This window comes from Sycon ciliatum, chromosome 9, assembly GCF_964019385.1.
Source record: "Sycon ciliatum chromosome 9, ocSycCili1.1, whole genome shotgun sequence".
Classification (NCBI taxonomy): domain Eukaryota; kingdom Metazoa; phylum Porifera; class Calcarea; order Leucosolenida; family Sycettidae; genus Sycon; species Sycon ciliatum.
In genome coordinates, this window is record NC_088651.1 from 28832969 (window position 1) to 28856938 (window position 23970).

At 45.1% G+C, this 23970-nt stretch overlaps 1 protein-coding gene and 1 long non-coding RNA gene across 2 annotated transcripts in view; both read left to right on the top strand.

The window, feature by feature from the left end:
• Positions 1 to 23970, top strand: part of LOC135824649 (cadherin EGF LAG seven-pass G-type receptor 1-like) — a 182108-nt gene that overhangs the window by 34942 nt on the left and 123196 nt on the right. The window contains exons 8-11 of the mRNA XM_065337369.1: positions 9794 to 9961; positions 10414 to 10581; positions 19420 to 19533; positions 22975 to 23109. Coding sequence (XP_065193441.1) covers positions 9794 to 9961; positions 10414 to 10581; positions 19420 to 19533; positions 22975 to 23109 — 585 coding nt within the window. The remainder of the gene's footprint in view (positions 1 to 9793; positions 9962 to 10413; positions 10582 to 19419; positions 19534 to 22974; positions 23110 to 23970) is intronic.
• Positions 922 to 3657, top strand: LOC135824874 (uncharacterized). The gene is made up of 2 exons (XR_010554957.1): positions 922 to 1678; positions 3115 to 3657. It is a non-coding gene; the product is annotated as an uncharacterized LOC135824874 (long non-coding RNA).

A 23970-nucleotide genomic window follows, 5' to 3' on the forward strand; every position in this document is an offset into this window, starting at 1 on the left:
GAGAATGCGATGGGAAGTGAGCTTTGGGACGTGCAGATACTACTTTTGCACTGTACGAGTACGGGTTGACTGCAGAGTGCGTATTCCGTGCCTGTGCTGCTGCATCCAGCTCAGGAGAGACTTCTGCTACGGGTACGCTAAGTACGGGTGCGTCAGGTGCGGGTGTAACCTTTTTGAATTCCGAACTGCCAATTTCTCTCTTCGGAACTTCAATTTCGGCGTGGAGGGCTGAAATTTCGGCTTTTTGGCCAACCTTCAGTGCCACTATTTCAATGCTCAGGTTTTCAATACAGGTCGTCAAAGATAATAATGCATTCTCTAGCCTGGATACATACGTTCCGGCTCGTGCATCCACACCAAATGCCCGGAGGCTCTCCACCAGCTCAGCACGGGACAGCTTACTCACGCCCTCTATGCTGTGTTTTGTAGCCAGTTTCCGCAGGTCGTCGAATCCCAGCAAAGCTAAGTCCTGGGTCCCCTGGGCCTCCGACGCGTCAGAGTCCATGCCTACCAACTACTACTACCCGCTACTATGCTCCAGACCGGCCTGGTGCCGGCTGGGCTACTGGAAATCTACAAAGACTACGGAGCTCTAAAAACTCAACCTGACCTCAAAAACTATCAAGTATGAAGTTCCATCATTCCTTTAAAACTACACCGCTGCCACCAATGTAATGGGTAGCCGAGTGGTAGGCGCGGTGAAATCAACAAGAATTACTTTTATTCTACTGTCAGGTACACACCTGAGATATAATTAGTAATGAAAGAAGGAACGGCAAAATAACTGACTTTCTCTCCGGTGCTCACCTGGAGGTTGAATAGCTCGTTATTATCAAAATCTCATCTTCATCAAAATAGAAATGCGCAGCCGCTTTTATGCAGCAGACGCCGTACGCTTACATACGGAGATACACTAAATATATGTAGGACTCAGTATAGAGTCCATGCACTATATGATGTCCAGCACCCTATATAGAGTCCATTGGTCCAAAATCCACTATACAGAGTCCAGGAGTCCACTCAGTTTTGATCAGCTTCATCCTGCCGCGCAATCCCCTATAAGGAGTACACTTTTTCTACAAGCCCCCTATTCACGGTCCAGGAGTCCAGTTTATCCAGTCACGCCGTCCTGTGTGTTGTGCCCGAAAGAGAACACATTTTCAGTTTTGCTTGCCTCGTGGCAGCGCATTCCTTTCTTCACTTCAGCCATGGCTGCCAATTCTGCTGTGCAGTTGCTGACAGTAATCTGTCTCGAGCTAACCAAGGAGGATAAGGAGACGTTCAAAATCAAATCTGCAAAGCGTCTTGTGGTTCTCTGAAGACGTTTCATCAGTGCGCGGGATGAAAGCAGAAATTGCAGAACGAGAAAAGTTCAGCACAGTTCAAATCTGACGAGTCAGGTACACCATGTACACTGACGCTCTCTTTCGTTCGACGCCACAAGGATCCCCTGTTTGGCTGGCCATTGCTGCCAGTAAGACGTTTGAACGGTTTCATCAGAGCGAGGGATGAAAGCGGAGAAAGAGAAAAGTTCAGCACAGTTGCAATCTGACGAGTCAGATACACTGACACTCTCTTCCGTTCGACGCCACAAGGATACCCCTGTTTGACTGGACAAGAGCTGCCTGTACCACCGTGTCAAAAGGCTGTCCAACTACATGGCAGGACGATGACTGAGGTAAGGAAGCTTTTACTCGTTTCGATTGGTCTGCTGAGCTGTTCTGTCGTTATGCTTGAATTTTTTTTCCATTTTCAAGGAGCGTATCGCGTTTGTTTGATGTTGCTTGAATGAATGCCCTAAAAGTAATCAACCACTTCGTAATAGTCCTCAAGGACTGCAAGGACTTTGCATCAATCGTATATGATCGTCTAGCTATCATCAATCATTATTTTATTTCATGAGAAATGTATTTTTATCCCTGTGATAATTATGTGAACTCCACGACACTCTTCCTGTAGTATGATGTCAAATACAATGGGATCCACAAACGCAGTGCCAGTGTACTACCGTACTGGCAATATATGTTGCCGCGTAACGCGTAACGCAGGGGCCGGTGCGGCGTAACGCGCGACCAGGCTAGGGCGACAAATTTTCGTTGAGTTCGTAACGCGCGTCCGGCGGGGTGCGGCGATCTTTTCATTGCAGTTTGCACTGCAAAAAAAAGGCTGAAAACTGTGAAAGCACGTGTACCGCGTGGTGAAAAGTTTTTTTTGAGGAAGCGCTCTTCCCCTTTGTCACTTTCCTTTTGATGATCTTTTTGTGAACAGATCACTCTGATAGTTAAAATATACAGTCTTCTATTGATTATTCATGGCTCACACATGACGGGTTTACGTGGCTCTAGTAAAAAAAAATAAAAAATCGTTGTCGCCCTTTGCCGTCGGGTTTGTAACAGTTGGATAGCAACTGAATTTCTGATTCTGTGCCTTCAATGTGGATGAAAAGAAAAAATGATGCGGCAAAAAGCAAAAAAATTATGCGGCAATAGCAAAAAAGTGATGCTGCAATAGCAAAAAAAGGACTGCGGCAATATAGAAACCTGTGTAACGGCTCCTGTGCGACTTTGCATGTAACGCCCTGCGTGCGGCAAACATGTGCCAATGTAACGCTTCATGGCCTCACTGCGGCAACATATATTGCCAGTACGGTAGTAGTAGTAGGACTAGGAGGATTGCTTGTATGCCAATGACAAGAAAAAGCTTCTCAAGCTAATACTCGTATTCCCTGAAGTAACCGTTTTGATGTCACGAACATGACATTGTGTCAGTGAAGCTGCCTCGTGACAACAAATCATTGCATTTCCATCTTGGGGAAGACTGACTGACAGCAATGCTGTACAGATTGTTCAAATCATCTCATATCAATTTAGTTGCAGTGAAGTGAAACACTGTGTACACTACATGTATGTTGGTGTGTCTGTGCGTCTTGAGTGGGCACAAACGATCTTATTCCTCGTATTACTAATAGATTATTGTCCCCACCATCACCTGTTCACAGGTCTTTGAGTGGATTGATTTTCATTGAGCATCACATTCGTTGAGAACTTGGTAGTTGTGTGCTCCCATGCATCATTACGGTAATAAGCGTATCCTTGTGCTATCTATTTGTTGCAGGTGTGCTGATCTTCAGAAGCTTGCGGAACTGAGTGCTGCTGAACATTTGCATGGCCATGAGCAATGGTGAAGCTTGCTATTGCACTCTCAGCCTGTGCTAGTATTATGCTGACCACTGCACTATGTTACTCTCTTACACTACTACGTGTATGTAAACGTGCGTGTACCCGTCCCCGTACGCATTCGTTTCGTATAATTATTTGTTATCCCTCTTGACTTTACATGTAAATGGCTGGACGTTTGCATGGCTGTTGGAGTTGCGTGTGTATTGTGTCTCTACTCTTTTCTTGGTGTTTTCTTGGCGTTGTATAAGTTTGTGTGTGTGTGTGTGTGTGTGTGTGTGTGTGTGTGTGTGCGCGCGCACAATAATTTGAAAACAAATAATTAATCCTGGGCTCTCCATTATTCTCTTTCGATTCTTGGTTTTTTTCTAGGTATTTTCTTGGCGTTGTGTGGGTGTGTGCATGTGTGTGTGCGTGCACAATAATTTGGCAACACTACATGATTGAGATATTGTAATTTGCAGCGTCTGCGAAGAGACCACTTGATTTGAGGATGGTGTTTGTAGGGTTTTTCATGTAATGAAGTGGCTGCAGTGGTGCCTCAATACATATTTTTTTATCTTGAGAAGTGAATGATGTAAAGGATTAAAGGGAGAGACCGCATTCTGGTTAATATTCACTGCTTACAGCAGATCCTATGTCTATTTTCGAACTCGATAGGGGATGCCTAATTGGCTGGACTTTATACAGGGGGTGTTGTCCACATAAAGACTCTTTATAGTTGATTTCAAAGTTTGGACTCCGTACAGTTGATTTTGGACCAATGGACTCTATATAGGGGTGAAGCCAATTGGCTGGACTCTATACAGGGAGTGATGTCCATCGAAACTTTGAGCTCACAGTTGATTTCAAGTTTGGACTCTGTTCAGTGGATTTTGGACCAATGGACTTTATATAGGGGTTGGACATCATATAGGGGCTGGACGCTCTACTGAGTCCAACATATACATCAGGCAAAGCTCCGTATTAGTTCCGTACTGCTTCCGTATTGGTCGGGCAGGGATACTACAATAGAAACAGCACAAATGCCAACAATCAGGGTGACCTACCAAATACCTGTAACCTGCTGACAGTGTACAGGGTGACCTACCCAATACCTGTAAATTGCCGGCAGTTTACAGGTATTTGGTAGGTCACCCTGATTGAGTCATTCATACTCAGATTCTTCTTTCACTGTGTCATGTTGTGCTAGTCATACTCATATTATGCAGCTTAAAGTTTAGAGGCAATCTTAATTCACTTGGACAAGCCAGTGTTGTGTGTACAGAAGGAAAGTGATATCATCCTCAAACTGTATTTATAAAAGTAGTAGTTTAGTGCGAGTGTGGTGAGTGTGATTGCCCCCCCCCCCACCCCACCCCACCGTTCACACTTCCTTCCGTCTATTCAGTTTTGCCTTGGTTTGCTGATGCTAATGATGATTCACACCGGCATGTTGTTACCTGCTTAAATTGTCCCCCGCTAAATACATGTCGTACAATCACCTTTTGTTTCGCTCTTTTTCCCTTTCTTTCATTTTATTTGTCCAGATAAGATTAGTTTCAAGTACAAGTAATCCCCATTCCATTGTTATGTAGATTCACTGATGATTATAACAAGAAAACAGTTCTGACCTAATTCTCTCTTTCCCTTTCGTTGTGTGCCTTGCGATCATCGTATAACATTTTACACATACATTTTCGATATTATAGGAAATTCTGACAGTACACTTAGTCCTCTTTGTAGCTATGCTAAAACTGGTGTATCCGAAACGTTTGTATATTTTAATCATGTTCAGCCATTACCTGCAAAGCCTCAATAATTGCTAACGGAACACGTGACAAGGGGATTGTCCAATTTGGAGATGCTGTTCAATACTCGTGTGATGCTGGCTTCCGTTTACAAGGTGATGGATCCCCAAACTGTACAGCTGATGGGAACCTAACATCAATACCTGGATGTATTTGTCAGTACCAGTACTGAGGCAAAGAAGCTGTGACGCATCTCACCAATAATTGAATGGCAGGGAAATAATGGTGAAGAGAGCTATTTCTGCTTAAACATCAAAAAAGAACAATGAGAGTACATTGTTAGGTACTTCAAGTAGCTGGGAAGTTTGTACCGACCTGAGATTATTTGAAATTGTCTTGCAGACTTCGGAAGCGAAACACACCCTTCAATAAGTCTGACCAAAAACTCAAATTCAATGAAGAATTGTCCGAAACGTTTTGCATTTAGCAGGAGAGTGGTTGTTTCTTGTGGGTTAGCCTTGTGAAGCTTCATTGGACATGTGATGTCTGAGTTGCTGCCATGAGCTTGTAGGAGACTGTGGGGTCAATATGGATGATCGGGTATATCACGATATCTTGAAGTCTTTTCTTTTTTATTTTTTTTTATTATTGACACAGCCCTACTGGAAAACAGGTGGAGAACAAAAAGAAACGAGGAAAAGGACAAAACATAGGGGATGTAGGGACGACGTGCTGATGTGCTGGGAGCAACTCAACCGACCAGAGGTCTCGGCGTCAGCGTTGCAACTAGCCATCGAAAAATGTGTGTGTGTGGGGGGGGGGTTGGGGTTGCACAAGAACAACTGCAAAACAAACAGAAGCTAGAGAATACCACAAATAATAACTTGGTGCGAAATAATGAGAAGAAAATAATGACGCCCAAAAGCGCCAAATACGAAATTAAGAAAAAGGAAAATAATAAACCACATAGCGCTAAAGCTGCACCAAACGAGAGAGCTTCGAAGCTCAGGGCCCTACGCTATGCTTTTTTGCCTTGATGACCTAGACAAAAAAAAGCATAGGGATGTTATAAATTCTTTAAAAAATTCCTTTTTTTTCGAACCCGCACTATCGCGCGCCCTGCATGCATCCCCCGATACACTTCGCATACATACTAATTCTTCCAAGTTGCTTCACATTATGATCTTGCATTTGAAAGCCCTATTTGAATATGCATTGTGGCCAGCCGTCTTTGTTGGTACGGTACGGTAGGGATAGGTACGGGACAGGTACGATCGAGGGTAATACGACACCGTCTTCCGTACCGTACCATCAAACACAGCTGGCCACATACAGCAAAATATAGGAGAATTGAAAAATTTATAACATCCCTATGATTTTTTTGCCGTCAGATACGGGATAGCGCCAGGCGTGACACAAACAAACAAACAAACACACAAACACACAAATACCTAATTAAAGCTGTGTGGACCCTGGCTAGCGCCAGACGTTACTGAAGTAACGTCTTCTGCATAGCTACGGGAATAATAATTTAAAATATAACTAAACCGGGTGGGAAACCAAGAAATCATAACAAACAAAACAAACTAAATAAAAATTAATAATAAAAGGTAAATGAAGCCCAATATCATCAGCAGAGCCGAACCAAGGAACATGACCCGTGCCACAGTCAGGAGTTCATCCGTAGAAGTCGGTAGCCATCAGCCAGTGTTGGTGCGTGAGGTACTTATGGACATCTTCTTTGAACGTGTGGAGCCGCTTCAAGCTGAGTACAATTTCGCTTGGCAGGCTGTTCCATACTGAGACTACAGAAAACGTGAAGGAGCGAGAAGCATAGGCAGGTGCTCTCCTGTCCAGGACTTGCTGCAGCTGCACATGGTGCTGCTGGCCAGGAGGGGGTTGACTCCGGGTGCGCCGAGCTTCTACATGGTTGGCTGGAGGTGGGATCATGGCGGTGAGCTGGGGTGGTCCTGGGATGCACTGGAGCTTGTACAGGTATACCAGCCCAGATACAATCCGGCGGTGGCACAGGCTTTGGAGAAGGGCACCAGGGCCAATAATGGCCATTGCACGTTTCTGTACACGGTCGAGTCGGGCGAGGTGGCTGGATGCAGCTCCCATCCACACAAGGGGAGCATACTCGAGGATGGGTCGCACAAATCCCTTGTACGCACAAAGCCGGCCATGGTAATCTAACACCCGGCAAGCCCGACGGAGAACACCCAGTCTCTGGCAGCCACGTGTCGCAATTGAGTGCAAATGATCCCGGAATGACAGCTTGGCGTCAAATGTCACTCCAAGAAGCTTGATGGTGTTGGCTTCCGGAACAACGAAACCTCCAAACTTGATGTCAGGGACAGCAGGGTGTGTGGCTTTCGTAGTCATCAGCAGCTGTTGCGATTTAGAGGGCTCGAATCTGATGCGCCAGCGTTCTCCCCACTCTTCAAGACGCTTGAGGCTGGATTGCAAGGCGGCAGTCATGTCATGCATATTGTCCTGCGTGCGGATGAGGCTGTAGAGGGTTGTGTCGTCTGCAAAGGAACTTAGTCGCGTCTCGGGAGACAGGCACTGATCCAGGTCAGACACATACAAAGAGGAAAAGTGTCGGGCCAAGGATACTGCCTTGGGGCACACCTGCTGTTATGGGCGCCGGAGAGGATGAGTCGCCGTGGACCAGGACTGATAGTTTGCGGTTCAGGAGGTAATCCTGCAGCCAATGCAGTAGGCAGCCACCAATGCCAACGTTCTTGGCTTTGAAAATCAGTCCAGAGTGTGATACCCGATCAAATGCTCCTGCTATGTCCACCGCCACCATGTGAGCGTACCCTCCATCGCTGACAGTCTTGACCCACCCAGTGCGCAAAGCAGTGAGGATGTCACACGTGCCTCTTCCTTGCCGAAAGCCATATTGACTGTCGGGCAGAATATTGAAACACTCCAGATAATCCACGAGCTGCTTGTTTACTATGCTCTCCATTACTGTTGACAGGATGGATAGTAGTGAGACTGGCCGGTAATTCTTGGGATCCGAGCGGGGGCTCTTCTTGAAGACTGGAAGCACATGGGCCAGCTTCCATTTGGTAGGTTGAACACCGTGGCGAAAGCAGAGTGAGAACAGTTTGGTGACTGGTTCTGCAAGCTCACTGGAACACTGAGCTAGGACCCTTGCTGGAATATTGTCAGGTCCTGTTGCCTTCGATGTATTCAGCTTGGCTAGACGGCGGCGTACATCAGCAAGCCGGAAATGGATGCGGTCAAGACCATGGCGGTCCAAATGCTGCATTTCTGGCAGATCGTCTGGAAAGATGCCATCATCTGCAAGGCTACACTTCTGGGAGTAGTACCTGGCGAGGCAATTGGCCTTGGCTTGGAGAGTTGGATACTCTGTGCCATCGGTGTCCTTCAGCAGAGGTATCTCAGAGGCACGTTCCATCCCAGCAGCTCTCTTCATGTTGGACCACCATTGCTTGTCGTTAAGTGAGCCTGAGCTGAGCTTAGCTTTGACACGAGCATCATGTGATGATTGGGCGCGCAGCAAAATAGCAGCTGTTCGGGCCGATCGATGAATGAAGCTCGCAAATCTCCATCATCGGGGTGCTGACGCCACCGTTTCCATGCACGAGTCTTTGCTTGAACTACAGTGCTGCACTCAGGTGTCCACCAACAAGGGTCTGTCGTCCGTACTGTCAGGGTCTTAGATGGTATAAACGTGTCCATTCCATCCAGAATTACAGTTGTGAGTTGTTCACATGCAAGTTCGGGGACATCGCAGACGACAGCAGCCCAGTCAAAGCTGCGGAAATGTGCCCTCAGTCTGCCCCAGTCTGCTTGGGCATAAAGCCATAATTTCCTGCTTGTTGGCCGCTCCAGTGCAGGAGTGATTTCCTGAAAGTTGGACAATACTACACAGTGGTCAGAGCGCCCGATGGGAGATGATACTGCTGTGTGGACAGTGCCAGGAAAGTCGAACAAGACGAGATCCAATGTGTTTGGCCCACGGGTTGGCTGGGTCACGTGCTGGACAAGACAGTGTGTTGCACTGATTTCTTCCAAGAACTCCCCTGCGATTGTCGTTCGAAGGCTGCCAATCCAGGACGTGCTGTGAACATTAAAATCTCCAGCCAGAATCATGTGCTTACCATGCTGCCGCATGGTATCTATGTTTTGGTCTAAGTGCTCGAGTAGAGCCAGATCATTGTCAGCGCAGGAACCAGGGCGATAGACTGCACCTATGACAGTTTTGCTGTTGCAATGGCCAACTGTGAGCCAGGCTGTTTCGAATTCAGCAGACTGGTACTGATCCAGATGCTGGTACGCGATGCCGGCTTTGATCCAGACTCCAATGCCACCTCCGTGTTCTGTTCGGTCTCGGCGAATCGGGCCACAGTATCCCGGGATAATGGATGCACTGTGAGAGCATTTATCCACTGTTAGTTTCGTCTCAGTCACTATGGCAACATCAGCACCTGAGAGCAACAGAGTGTGGTGAAACTCTCCGAATTTGGACAGCAGCCCGCCTGCATTGATCAGGAGGAGCTTTATGATTGCTGGCTGTCTGCATTCAGTTGTTGTTGCTCGGCAGACTCTTGCCACTGGAGGTCTTCGTCCAGTTTCTTGAGCAGTGGGCTGCCGGAGTCAGGTGAATCCCCATGCCGCCGCTTGCGGTCGGGAGGCATTGGTGTCAGGTCGGAGCTGTGAGTGGCTGAGTCCTTGCCTGACTTCTTCGACAGCACAGACTGTCCATTTCCCTTTCCTGGCACTGGCCCATGACGTTTTTCATGGAATGTCCACTCCCTCGCATACAGTGGTCTAGGCCAATACTCTACTAGCGAAGACAGGTAAAATGAATAATTTTGTACGATATTATTGTGACTTGGTCTTTTGCAGCCATTACCTGTAAGGCACCAGTGATAGTTAACGGAACACGTGACAAGGGGATTGTCAAACTTGGAGGCGCTGTTCAATACTCGTGTGATACTGGCTTCAATTTACAAGGAGATGGGTCACCAAACTGTACAGCTGATGGAAAGCTGACGTCAATACCTGGATGTATTCGTAAGTATGAGCAACTGAGAAGTTCTGACAAACGACACCAATTGAATGGTATACACATAGTGCTGCAGTGAGATATTTCTTCTCTGACATCACAAGTGGACAACCGTAGGACAGTGTTTGGTAACTGGGAAGTTTAGACCGCACTAAGGTTCTTTGCATTATTTTGTTTTGGAAACATCCGAAACGAAACGCACACTTCAAATAGTCTGATAAATCGCTCAATTTCAATGATGACTTGCCAGAAACCTTTTTTTGCACTTAGCCGGGATAGAGGCTTTCCATTCCGTTTGCGATGGGAAGGTTTAATGTTCTCTGGGAAGCAACCATTGGTCGGCAGGAGACTGTGAGGTCAAAAACATTTGACTGGAATATTGACACATGTCATGTCTTGAATACTAACAAGAAAAACATATGAAGTGCATCATTTTTCATCCTTTTACCATGTTTTGTAGCCATCACCTGCAAGGCCCCAGTGATTGCTAATGGAACACGTGACAAGGGAATTGTCACATTTGGAGGTGCTGTTCAATACTCGTGTAATGCTGGCTTCCGTTTACAAGGTGATGGATCACCGAACTGTACAGCTAATGGAAACCTAACACCAATACCTGGATGTAGTTGTGAGTATGAGTAAAGAATCTTTGACAAACTGGACCAATGGTCTCTATGCAAGTTGTACAGATGGATGAAGTTTTGTACTAGGTATGCAGGGGTCCAGTTAGGTGTTCATTGTGTGCTATGCTTTCACATCGGACCAATTCTCGCCTCATAAGAAATGGCAAACAATCGCTTTCGCAGCTTCTTCACTTTGGATAGAACTAATTTTTAAACGTTATCGAGTGAAAATGCCTTCAGGGCCCATCTCTTAGTGGTAATAGCAGTAAACACAAGAGGGTCCTGCACATTCAACACCCAGCCAGGTATATGGGATTCTGCATGTAAAAGGCGTATTGAATGGCAATGAAATAATGCTGAAGTAAGTCATTTCTTCTTCAAAATTATACTTGGTCCGACTTATTAAACATGTGCGCTTCGTGTCCGAAGGCTTCCAAACTAATTCAAATAATCACAGCACGAATTAAACTTCCCAGCTACCTAACAGTGTCCTTCAATCATCGATTTCTGATTTGAGGAAGGATTGGCTCGAACTTTAAAGGAGACAGTGCCTCGAACTTCTGGTCGACTCGTGCCTTTCGCGTTCACATGTTGTCGTCAGAGGACTCCTGTTGCTCCACGCGCAACACTGAGAAGGCCTGTTGCTGATATCAAGACCCCAGTGCGATGGAGAATTGTCACGGAGTACCAAAAACTCCTTGACGATCGTCCTTGATTCCCTCATGGCGTACTGAAATGGCTGCATTCGCTGTTTCCTTGGCAGAATTTCAGCAAACGCATCATCCAAAAACTCGTGCAGCAGCACAAGCATCGGGTCGTCCAGTTTACTGATGTCTCTCGCAGTCGTCCAAGATGTGGCAGCAGACGGATCAAGATCGCAGAAGAGATCGATGAGAAGCTGATCGAAATAAACAACCACCCCTGGAGTCGCTTCTCACGCAAAGAAACTGGCTGGAAACTGAAACGAATAAAGAGAGATTTTTTTCTGCGCATACTGTGCGTGGATCGTGCGGAGTTTTCGGAGGCGCTAGGCGCTAGGCGTCATCGTTTATCAAGCCTATGGCAGTGGCCCATCGATTCGTAACAATGAGCGCGCACGATCTGACTGTATGACACAGACTGTCAGTACGCGAAACACGGTGATGAGATGAGAGAGGTGCGTGGAGGGAGGTCTACCTGTTCGCCTCATTTGAAGGTATAGTGGGAATGTTGGCTGAATACCCCTACAGCTACCATTCTGGCAGTTGCACTGCACGAGGAGGAGGCAAAGGCGATCGTCAAAATCGGGCCTATTGATTGGAAAAATCAAGGAAGCGTAGCGTAGCTTTAAGGAGACAAAAAACTATCCATGTTTTGCAGGGTGCTGCACTTGCAGATGCGCCCAGAGACAACGGCAGCGATGAAAACTAGAAGGTCAGCTCAAGAGACGATACAGTAGTTATCTATCTATGTCTCTTGATTGATTATTTAGTTCTGGTGCCCATTTCTACAAATGCTTGAGTTTTGAAGTAAAGCGCACATTTTACTAAGTCGGACCAAGTAAATAGATACGTGGAAGACAGTGTAAGGTAGCTGGGGAGGTTAATCCTTGCTTAGTTTATTTTCATTAAACAAGTGCGGCTCGGCCGTGACCTGGGCGGTCTCCTGGTCCATCAAAGTGACGCCACGACTCTGCCACCGCTGGACACACGCGTCTGGGACTGGTTCGATATGCAAATCTAAGTCCAGCTTCTCGTACGCTCGGATAACATGCGTCCTGCCGTCCAACCCAGTCACGCGGATCTGGTACAGCCCGAACTCAATGGGCTTGGATGGTGGATTAGTTGTTGTTGCTGTAGATGGTTATGGACTACAGTTAAAGGTTTTAGAAGCCATCTGTCCGCGTCTGTATAAGCCTAATTTGTGTGTACAGAAAGATAGTATAATTGGGTTGAAATTGTTCAAGTAAAGTGTCATGTTTGGTGCGGCCAAGCTTGGCTAGGTGTAATGTACTGCTGTTATTAATGTTGTTATCACTTTGTCCTTCCTTCTTTCTTTCTCTTCTTTGTTCACTTTTCAGTTGAAATTTTAGTGTTAGTACACACACTCGTTATTGCTCTCGCTTTCATTGTTAAAATTCACACTTGTAAATTTCACTGCTGTTGTTCTTAGTGTTATTTCTCTAACTTAGATACTCTATAATAGTTCAAGTTTGTTTTCAGTGTCCTTTAGTACAACGAAGATTCCTGATGAGTGTTGTACGAAAACTTGTTTGAATCCCTTTCTTTCTCTACACAATTTCTTCCCATTTTCATCGTTTTATTGGACATTGTCTCCACAGTTTTACAATACATGAATACAGTGTACACAAATGTCGATCCAGCTTGTTTTACTGATTGCGGTGATCAAATTGTTGTCTCCTCGCCGTTTGTTCAATTATTATTATTGTAAAGCTTTCCTTTTGATCTTGTCTCTTATTTTTGTGACCTTTCCACAATAATTGTGTTGAATTGTTTAAAAACAAAACTTGTTACCGTGTGTCATTCATCGTGACGGTCGAGTAATCCGAATATGCCAAAGCACATATTCCCAAAAATCAGTTCCTCATGTGCCAAGTGACGTTGACACATTGCTTGTTATTTGTTATTTTAACTATGTGATTATACGAAATTACTTTGCAAGTAATTGCCAGTAATTGAGTTCATCCTTCGCAATTGCCGTTACGCGTACATTGTACTTTAGTTGCATATAGCCAAATAGGGTCTGGGTGAATCCTAATGTGTTGTGTACGTCATAAATGCCACTAGTGATAGCCAGCACTGAAAACAAAAACTATAATAGCCTATATCATAGGTCTTAGACATGGAAATGTATGCAGGTGTCAGATGACACCGTTTGGCCATTCTAGGAGTACTGAAAGTGATGGCCGTCCTAGGGTTAAAAACGAAGCTACGTTTTGGGTCGCAAGTATCCACGCAAGCACACATCCAGTCAAAATAAGGCACTTTTCAAAGTATCCGAACGTTTTCGGTCCCTTCTCATCAAGGATTATACAAATATAGCGTTAAGATAATGAGATAACAACACTCGTGGCAAGGTCGAAATTATCAAGTTCAGCACGACACAAAACTGGAAGGAAAATACTAATAGTGACAACAACATAGTGAGCAAATTAACCTTAATTTGGCCGTCACAAGAATTCAGCGAGTTCTTGCAGTTTTTTCTTTTGTTTCGGCTTGTATTTAACCAATTAAGCATGTTTATAAGTTTGCACTTGACTCGTTCCACCGCCAGCAGTTACGAGCAGTCATAGGGGTCAAATATCCCCGTATAATACGCAATGAAGCACTGTACAAGCGCACTGGCTCCAAGCCACTCAGCAGAATCATCCAGTCTGCTAGGTGGAGAATGCTTGGCCACATGCTTCGACTAGACACCTCATCCCCGGTCCAGCAGGCTATGTCAGCATACTTTCAACCAGGAAGCTCAGGGTTCCGAGGCCGCCCGAGAACAACCCTCCCGCGATCTATCAACAACGACCTGAAAAATTCCAGATCCACAAACTCCCTCACATCACACGAGGATCTAGTTGCACTGAGGCAGCTTGCCCAGGATCGTCGAAAGTGGAAGGAACTAATGTGTGCTGTGTGTAGTGGCTGAAGTTATACAATTACACTAGATACTCTAACAATAATATCGGATACAATTACACTAGATACTCTAGATACTAGATACTCTAGATACTCTAACAATTTTATCACTAATTATGATAATAATTACCACATCAAATGCTGCAGAGACCTATCCAGAATCGGCAATATGCTGGCCCTGGCCTGGAGATCTGCAACTGCAATCGGTTTCTACTTTGCAATATTAACGGATTAGTCCCTTTGTCGATTGATGGATCAATCGGAACCAACGCATTTGTCACTCCGATTAGTAACTTCGGCTCTGCTCTGTTTTGTTTTGAACTGTATACGTATGTTGAACTCATTGTATTTCTTTGTATTCTGTATCTCGTTATCGTTATCTTTTCCTCTAGCCCTCTCGCTTAGGATGAGCTTTCTTTTTTTATGGCAGCTTAAGCGAAGGCTATATACCTGCTCTATGCAGGTTGATGCCAACGCGAACAAGCAAAATAATAATACTTTGAAGTAATACTTTAAGTAATAATAATAAGTTTGACCTGAATATGTCCATGCGGTATGGAAATATGTATATGTTGGACTCAGTGTAAAGTCCATGCACTATATGATGTCCAGCGTCCTATATAGAGTCCATTGGTCCAAAATCCACTATACAGAGTTCAGGAGTCCACTCAATTTTGATTTTGATTTTTACTAAAAACCACAGCCCTACTAATAATCAGGGGAAGAGGACAACTGAAATGACACTGGACAACAAGACAAAGGGGAGTAGGGGCGATGTGCCGATGTGGTTGGCGAGGCTCATCCGACCTGAGGTCTCGGAATCATAGCCTACAACCAGGCATCGATAGGAATGCAGCTAGGGAGGGGGGGAGATCAAGTGAGAAAGAAAGAGAGAGAGAGAGAGAGAGAGAGAGAGAAAGAAATAAAATAAAACAAGAAAGAGATGAGAAGAGAAATAAAATAAATGAAGAGAGATGATGGACGAGGGTAGTTGCTCATTGACGGGTGGCATAGCCTCACAGGGAGTCCGTAGCCCAGAGCCAATTCTTTTGACGCAAGTGGCGATGGACCTTCGTCTTGAAGGATTGGAGAGGTTTCAACTGGGGCATCGGATCCGGAAACATGTCTTGCGGAAGCCTGTTCCATTCATCCACTACACCATATGGGAACGAACGCTCGAGAAAGTTGGGGGCCGTAGGGAGGAGCACTACTTGTAGCTGATGCTGGTGGCGGACACGGAGCTGCGACCTTGTCCGCGGGACGAGGCAAGCTTCCTGGCGAGGCGGCACAAGCGCAGAGAGGTCTGGATGGTCTTGAAGGCACATTAGCTTGTACATGTATGTGAGAGCGTACACTTGGCGGCGGGCAGCTAGGCTCTGCAGCAAGGCGTCAGGACCAATGTACTCGGTCGAGACTTTGCAGGTGAGAGTTGGCTGTGCCAATCCATATCAATGGTGCGTATTGGAGTACAGGGCGTACGAAGCCTCTGTACGTTGTCAAGCGTCCTTCACGACCAAGGAAACTTGATGCTCGACGCAGAAATCCTAGCCGGGCTACAGCACGAAGAGAAACATTGCGGAGGTGGCGTCTGAAGGTGAGTTTGCTGTCGAAGGTCACTACCAGGAGCTTCAGCTCGTCCCCGCAGGGAATATCATGGGCTCCGAACGTTAGGTCTGGGAGTGGCCAGGGGTTGCGGTGGTGGCCAATATGCAGCAGCTGCGACTTTGTCGGCTCAAAGCGAACTCGCCATTGTTCTCCCCAGCTACTCAATCGATCCAGGCTAGATTGCATGTCTGCAATACTGCCAGCAGAGTCATCTCTGGATCGTATGGTGGTGTACAGCGTGGTGTCATCTGCGTACACACCCATTCGCGTTGATGGGGAAAGACAGGTCTCAGCATCGTTGACATACATCAAGAATAAGGTGGGTTCCAGGAAGCTGCCTTGGGGTGCGCCAGCTTTAATCTGGAACAGCTCCATCCAGCCGCGCAATCCCCTATAAGGAGTACACATTTCTACAAATCCCCTATTCACGGTCCAGGAGTCCAGTTTATCCAGTCACACCATCCTGTGTGTAGTAAAAAAAAGAACAAACATCTTTTCAGTTTTGCTTGCCTCGTGGCAGCGCATTCCTTTCTTCACTGCAGCCATGGCTGCCAGTTCTGCTGTGCAGTTGCTTACAGTAATATGTCTCGAGGTAACCAAGGAGGAAAAGGAGACGTTCAAAATCAAATCTAGAAAGCGTTTTGTGGTTCTTTGAAGATGTTTTCCTCAGTGCGCGGGATGAAAGCAGAAATTGGAGAACGAGAAAATTCAGCGCAGTTCAAATCTGACGAGTCAGGTACACTGACACTCTTTTTCCTTCCACGCCACAAGGATCCCCTGTTTGACCGGCCATGGCTGCCAGTTCTGCTGTGCCGTTGCTGACAGTATGACGTTTGAATGGTTTCATCAGCGCGTGGGATGAAAGCAGAAAGCTGAGAACGAGAAAAGTTCAGCGCAGTTCCAATCTGACGAGTCAGATACACTGACACTCTCTTTCGTTCGACGCCACAAGGATACCCTGTTTGGCTGGACAAGAGCTGCCTGTACCACCGTGTTAAAAGGCTGTCCAACTACATGGCAGGACGATGATTGAGGTAAGGAAGCTTTTACTCGTTTCGATTGGTCTGCTGTTCTGTCGTTATGCTTGAATTTTTTTCCATTTTCAAGGAGCGTATAGCGTTTGTTTGATGTTGCTTGAATGAATGCCCTAAAAGTAATCAACGACTTCGTAATAGTTGCATGACAATACTATCAGTCCTCAAGGACTGCAAGGACTTTGCATCAATCGTCTAGCTATCATCAATTTTGACCTGTGATAATTATGTGAACTCCACGACACTCTTCCTTGACACTCTTCCTCTACTTCAAGTAGTATGATGTAAAATACAATGGGATCGACAAACGCAGTGCCAGTCCACTAGTAGTAGTAGGGTGATAGCTTGCTTCTCAAGATAATACTCGTATTCCATGAAGTACCGTAACGTCGCGGATAAAAGTTGAGAACTTGGTAGTTGTCTGCTTCCATCCATTATTACGGTAATAAGCGTATCCTTGTGCTATCTATTTGTTGCAGGTGTGCTGATCTTCAGAAGCTTGCGAAACTGAGTGCTGCTGAACATTTCCATGTCCATGAGCAATGGTGAAGCTTGCTATTGCACTCACAGAATGTGCTAGTATTATGCTGACTACTGCACTATGTTACTCTCTTACACTACTACACGTATGTAAACGTTCGTGCACCCGTCCACGTATGCATTCGTTTCGTATAATTATTTGTTATCCCTCTTTACTTTACGTGTAAATGGGTGGACGTTTGCATGGCTTTTGGAGTTGCGTGTGTATTGTGTCTCTTATCTTTTCTTGGTGTTGTATACATGTGTGTGTGTGTGTGTGTGTGTGCGCGCTCGCGCACGCGCGCACAATAAATTAATCCTTGGCTTTCCATCATAGCCTATTCTCTTTCGATTCTTGTCATTTTTCTTGGTAATTTCTTGGCGGTGTGTGGGTGTGTGCATGTGTGTGTATGTGTTTGTGCGTGCACAATGATTGAGATATTGTAATTTGCAGCGTCTGCGAAGAGACCACTTGATTCGAGGATGGTGTTTGTAGGGTTTTTCATGTAATGAAGTGGCTGCAGTGGAGCCTCAATACTAAGTATAAGCCTTTTTTATCTTAAGAAGTGAATGATATAAAGGATTAAAGGGAGAGGCAGTTTTATGGTTAATAGTCACTGCTCACAGCAGCTCCTATGTCTAATTTTGAACTTTGGATAGGGGATGCCTAATTGGGTGGACTTTATACAGGGAGTGTTGTCCACATAAAGACTCTGTGTAGTTGATTTCAAAGTTTAGACTCTGTATGGTGGATTTTGGACCAATGGACTATATATAGGGGTTGGACATCATATAGGGGCTGGACGCTCTACTGCGTCCAACATATATGTTCCTAAAAGGGAACGTTGGCCGAATCGCGTACCAAAATGACCCTGTCTTTTTATGAAGGGAGGATACAATATGATATAACGAATTATGTTGTCTTCAAAGTGTTTGTGGAGCAATGCAAACATGAACAAGCAGTATTGGAGAAGAAAAATATGTAACAGTCGTCAAGGAGTGCCCAGAAATGTTTTCGTCTGCTACCGTTCGTGCCTCGTATACACCGTGGCATTTGATCCACGATCGAAATGCAGTCGAACTCCACACTTAGAACAGTAACATATCGTGGTTGGTCTGCACCATTTACAACGACACTGTGTTGTCGACATTCGGTGTTGTCAAACTCCCATATATTGCACATCAACAGCAAGACACTGGTGGTTCTGGGCGGGGGCGGCTATAATAAACCAGGACGGCGATCTCGGGATGAAACTGGATGCAGGACATCGGCTTGGGGCTCACGGCTGCTAGAAAAATTGGCACTCTCAGATCAGTTGTAAGAATGTGGAGCCAGGAAAAAGAATTACAATGAATCTCTCAAGAGAGTTTGAGGAAGGAGTCCAAGTCAGCTCCAAACGCTACCTGTAGGTGGCCGATGAGACTCCAGCTTCAGACTACAAAAGTCAGGACTTGTAAATAGTTGAACTTTGTGAAGCAGCAGATCGAGAAGTTAGTTGAAATCGTAGCTGTTGCAGTTTGTCGGCGCTATGTAGCTTGTATTTTTACGGAGAGTCGATCGCCACGCGAATGTTTGTCTCCTAACCGAGAGCTAGCTGGCCTCCACACTCCATCAGGGACTGCCCAAGGCACCGAAGGTCCTTTGACTACCTGCAGGCAGGACTCCATCAAATCCTTTGGCTTCAGCTCCGCGAGCAAAAGTCTCTCTCTCCTCCGCCATGAGCTGACACACACACAAACAGAATACAAAACGATGCACTTCACGCGAGCTGGCTTACACGTGTGCCCCCTTTCACGAACCCAGACAATCTTTTCGGGATTGGTCTATTACGACTAGCAGGCCAGGTTTCAAGATTCCTATGTATTACACTCTTTCAAGGTTTTTGAGCAATCAATTTACCAAACCCCAAGGAAGCCTACCTGGAAACTGCAAGCCTTGTCGGAGACCAAATTGCACACATAATTTGAATTTTCTCCGCCATTCTCTCTTATCATAACTTGTCTTTACAAATAACGTGATTGTTGTGTGATCCTGTACATAAACATTATTTTGTAGCTTTTAATTGTTCAGACTCTCCTTGTCATCCGACGCGCCAAATATGCGTAGAAAATGAAGGAGGAGGTTTCATCTGCAATTGTTCCTCTGGATATGCAAAGAATTACAGTACAGGTAAGCAGCTGTACACATTCGTCATACCTAACAGGTGAATTCTCAATCTCTCCTCTCCCCTTCTCTGCATGATGTACTGAATGGCGTAGGCGAGAATGAAAATGCCGTCAAGCTTACCGGAATGTACGACAGCATGTCCGACAAAACGAGAAAAGCTGGGGAGGGCAATATCACTGATTTCGCTCATCTTTTTCAGCTAAGTTCGAATTGGCGGTGTGAACAACCATGGGAACGGATTCATTGGAACACTTACTGGTAAACTTGCACTCCAGCGCATGGACTCTCCTTGCGGAGTTTGGGCGCACTGCTCCGTAGGAAATTTATTCTCATTTCAGTTCACCTAAATGGAATTTCATCATACTGGACTTGTTGTAATGTCCAGGCCGAAGTGAATTTATCGTAGGAGCTCTCAGCTCCATAGCCCCACCAAGGCCACTTCTACAACCTCTCCCAACGAAACGAAAACTCAGGCACACATTCTTTTTCGGCTCCTTGCTGACATTCAACAAATTTTCACGAATGAAATTGCTCTTCATAGCTGAGATCCATGCGATTCATTTGATGTCCATAACGCGTGCGTAGGGCAAATGGGAAACCCCCCTGACATGCTGCAAGAAAACAGCGAAGTCACAAAAAAAGAACTCTTGCTCGCTCCAGGCCGTGATTTCTGTGTCTATTTTGTCTCCGTTCAGTCAATCTAGAACTCTAGATCTCCAACGAAAGTGTGTACTAAGAACGAGAGAGCTCAGGGCCCTACGCAATGCTTTTTTCCTAGCTCATCATGCATGTTATTTGAACTGATGTAAATGTTTTTTCCATTGATTGGCAACAGAATAGTAGTTCAAAAACGTTTCAATCAGTTTGAATATGAGTTAGGCAAAAGTAATTGCAGAATTTATTGGGGATGGTTATTTTCTCCCACTTCATCCACTTTGGGTTTGCTCCCTCTTTTCCTTTTTATCTCCTTATAATCGGATTTTTGTGGCCTTTTTGTAGTAATACATTGACCCGTTGAGCCAATGGGGTAAAATTATATTCCATACATTACGATACGGTACAATCATTTCCTTGCCTTAATAGTGTGCTTGTGCTTAACTGTTGCTGATGGCTTAATTCATGGTTGCCTGTGGAGCACATTACATCATTTTACAGTCTCCTGTAATACGCATCCTGTCCAACGGCAAAAGAGGCTGTGGATTTAGTTTTTCTGCACGATATCAGCAATGACTACTGATCTTCAGCAACTTGGGTCTCCTATAATACGCATCCTGTCTATGCTTTTGTAATACTAACTTAATGCACGGGAAAGCACTCGCTACTGATCTTCAGAAACTTGGCCTGACTCTCTTTCACAATAAGACTCTTGTCATGTTCATCGTTCCCAAGCCTTAACCTGTTGTATGACATGCTATGCGAAATCATTATACTGTACAACACTGTACTGATGTCTGGCTGGCTGTCTTTGATGGTACCGTACCGGACAGGTAGGGGATAGCGCCAGGCATGCCGATGGCACAAACAAACAAACACGGAATTAAAGCTGTGTGGACCCTGACTAGCGCCAGACGTTACTGAAGTAACGTCTTTTGCATAGCTACGGGAATAATGATTCACCATTCAATTTGGCCTTATGGAAGACTACCCTAGCTTGCTTTGCGATGTCAACGGAAAAAGTCTTCTGATCCCAATAATAATTTAATTGACTTTTATGAAAAACCGTACGCACAGCATCCACAAATCATGTGGTTTCTTCACTGCAAATGACTAAAATTTAATAGTAAAAATTATTATCGAGCTGTCCTAATGTCTGTGGTTCTCGTAGCCATGGCTGGCAGTTCAATCCTATTTTAAGCTCGGAGGTTCACTGATAAAGCCTCATTGGCCGAAACAGTCTAGCTGTCAGCATCATTGAGTAATAATAATTGTTATGCAATAATTATGTTGAACTCGGATGGTGAGCCTAATAAATTATGTTAAGAAAGGAGAAAGACAACATGTGACGAGTTATGACTAACTGTCCACCAACGTAACCAGATCTTACAAAGTCAGCGAGTCAGTTTTGTGCCATTTTGTAGCACTCACTGACTGTAGAAGATCTGGTTACGTTGGTGGACAGTTAGTCATAACTCGTAACATTTGGTCCTTCTTCTTTGTCACCATAAGTAGAGGATATAACCCGAGTCAGAGGGTTATACCGGCTGAATATAAATCCCGACTGCGATAGCAGGAGGGATTTATATGAGGGTACGGTATAACCCGACTACGAGGGTCATATCCTACTTATGCCAGGTACCCCTACGCATTTCCAGAACAACGAACATATTTGGAGATCTCCTACATCATGCAGTACATGAACATCTTCTGATGGTTATCAGTTGTCAGTTGAAAGAATGGTCGAGCAAGGTCAGAAGGAGATTCCTCCGTGGATGTTTGGCATAAGATTTCCTTTCAGTACCAGTGCATATTGTAGCATCTTCATGATCTTGTCTTGAGTCGTGAGCGGTGTGGAAGTCGACTGAATTGCTGCGGTGCTGGAGTTTGTCGTTGAATCAAACTACCGTCACTAGTTAGATTACAGACTCTTTGGGAGTAAGTGTTACTATAATTATGGTACAGTGCTGATTTTCACATGCGGCATCTTATAATCAGTTTTGCTTGCAAGTAGATGCATTTGCATGCACTGTTTTGTATCACATTTCAATCCAATCTATTGTAGCCTTTTCCAATCAGGTTGAAGTACATGTACACTGGTATTATAAACTTGGGGGAGACAGTCTGTTGATGATCTTCAACTCTTCGAAGTACAATGTACATTGCTGACCCATTCGGGATACTTCGTGGTTATTGACGTTCTTTATCCTCAGATTCAGTATAACAGAATACTCTGTAGACGAATTCCAGGTCATTCTTCTTTTCCATTGTGTACTGTTCCTCGTCAGTGTGCCGTTCTGTGTGGAGGGTACACGTGCATGTGGTGTCCGTTGTGTCTGTTTATGTATGGTCCGTGCGCTGGAGTACTGCCGCCGTACAAGTTCACTGCCTTTCAGGCAGTGAACATGTACGGTGGCAGTGCCCTAGCGTACGTACCGTGCACCGGGATTTATATTCTATATAAATCCCGCGCGGGATTTATACTGGCCAATATAACCATGGCTAGACGAGCGCTGATTGGCTGAAAACAGGCCCTCCGTACCGTACCATGGTATAATCTAATAATTATATGAATCAAATTTACGATAAAGAGCCATCATCATCCTCCAGAGTCGATTAAGACATCAGTAATATTCAGCGAAGCTATCTCTTTTATTTAGGATGGTTTGTGTACGGTTTTCATGGGCATGTAATCCAGTGGATGCAGTGGGCTTGCGCACCTTATGAAATACTATACTGACTGACGCATCATGATAAGGACTGAGGGCGCCTTTCTATTCTGACCCGTAGGTTTATGCGAGGACATCAATGAATGTGACACCGTTCATATCTGCAATTCCAGCAGCAAATATTGTGTGAACCAGCCAGGACGCTACAAGTGTGAGTTCAAGAATGTGTCCGGGAAGAATGGTAACGTCTCCACCGGTAAGCAGGATAGTTTGACCCATGTTAAACACACTGGGAACAATGTTGTATGGAATTTTGATCTCACACCATCTTCATCTGCTCCTGTGTGGAACAATTTATTACTTTCCCGAAGGCACATCCAATTTAAATATTGAATCTCAATAATTATGTCAACAACCTCTAGAAAACATACCATCGTTAACACTCGATACAGTCATTTTGTATGCGTGACCGCTTAAATGCGAGCTTGCCTCGACTTGCGTGTAGAGACGAACAACGATGGTACTGGTGTTGACGTCGCATAACACAGTACCTCATCTAACTTCCTTGCAACTCTCCAGGGAAGACACATTCTCTCCATCTGCCTTCGATGATGTTACAGCACCTTTCTTGGTCTTACCTTTGCTCATCCAGGGTTTCGACACCATTTTTTTCGTGTCACGATCGTTATTTAGACCGGCGGACAAGATAATAATTGAAGACTGATTGTAGAAATACTTGGGTTTCGTATTAATACTTCTCTGTATAAAAACTTCTCTGGGTACTTGTATATTTTTTACTGGATACTAAATACTTCTCTGGAGTTCACTCTTTTCTTGCAACATTGGGGTTGCGCTATGCTCATACACGTTCCATTACTTAAAATTAATTGGCAATATGGCTGTGGATACAGTTAAATGACGAGTCAGACGCGCCTCAGCCTGTACGAGGTCGACAGGTGCGAGGTCAAAGTGACGACCGGGAACAGAGCGTGATCCGCGGACGGATGGCAGACCTGAGAAGAGAAAATGCCAGCCTCTTCATTTATCATGGTTGGTTCTGGGCCCATGCCAACACAGGAGAATAACATGTACCTGGTATGAAAAAGCTGTGCTCAAC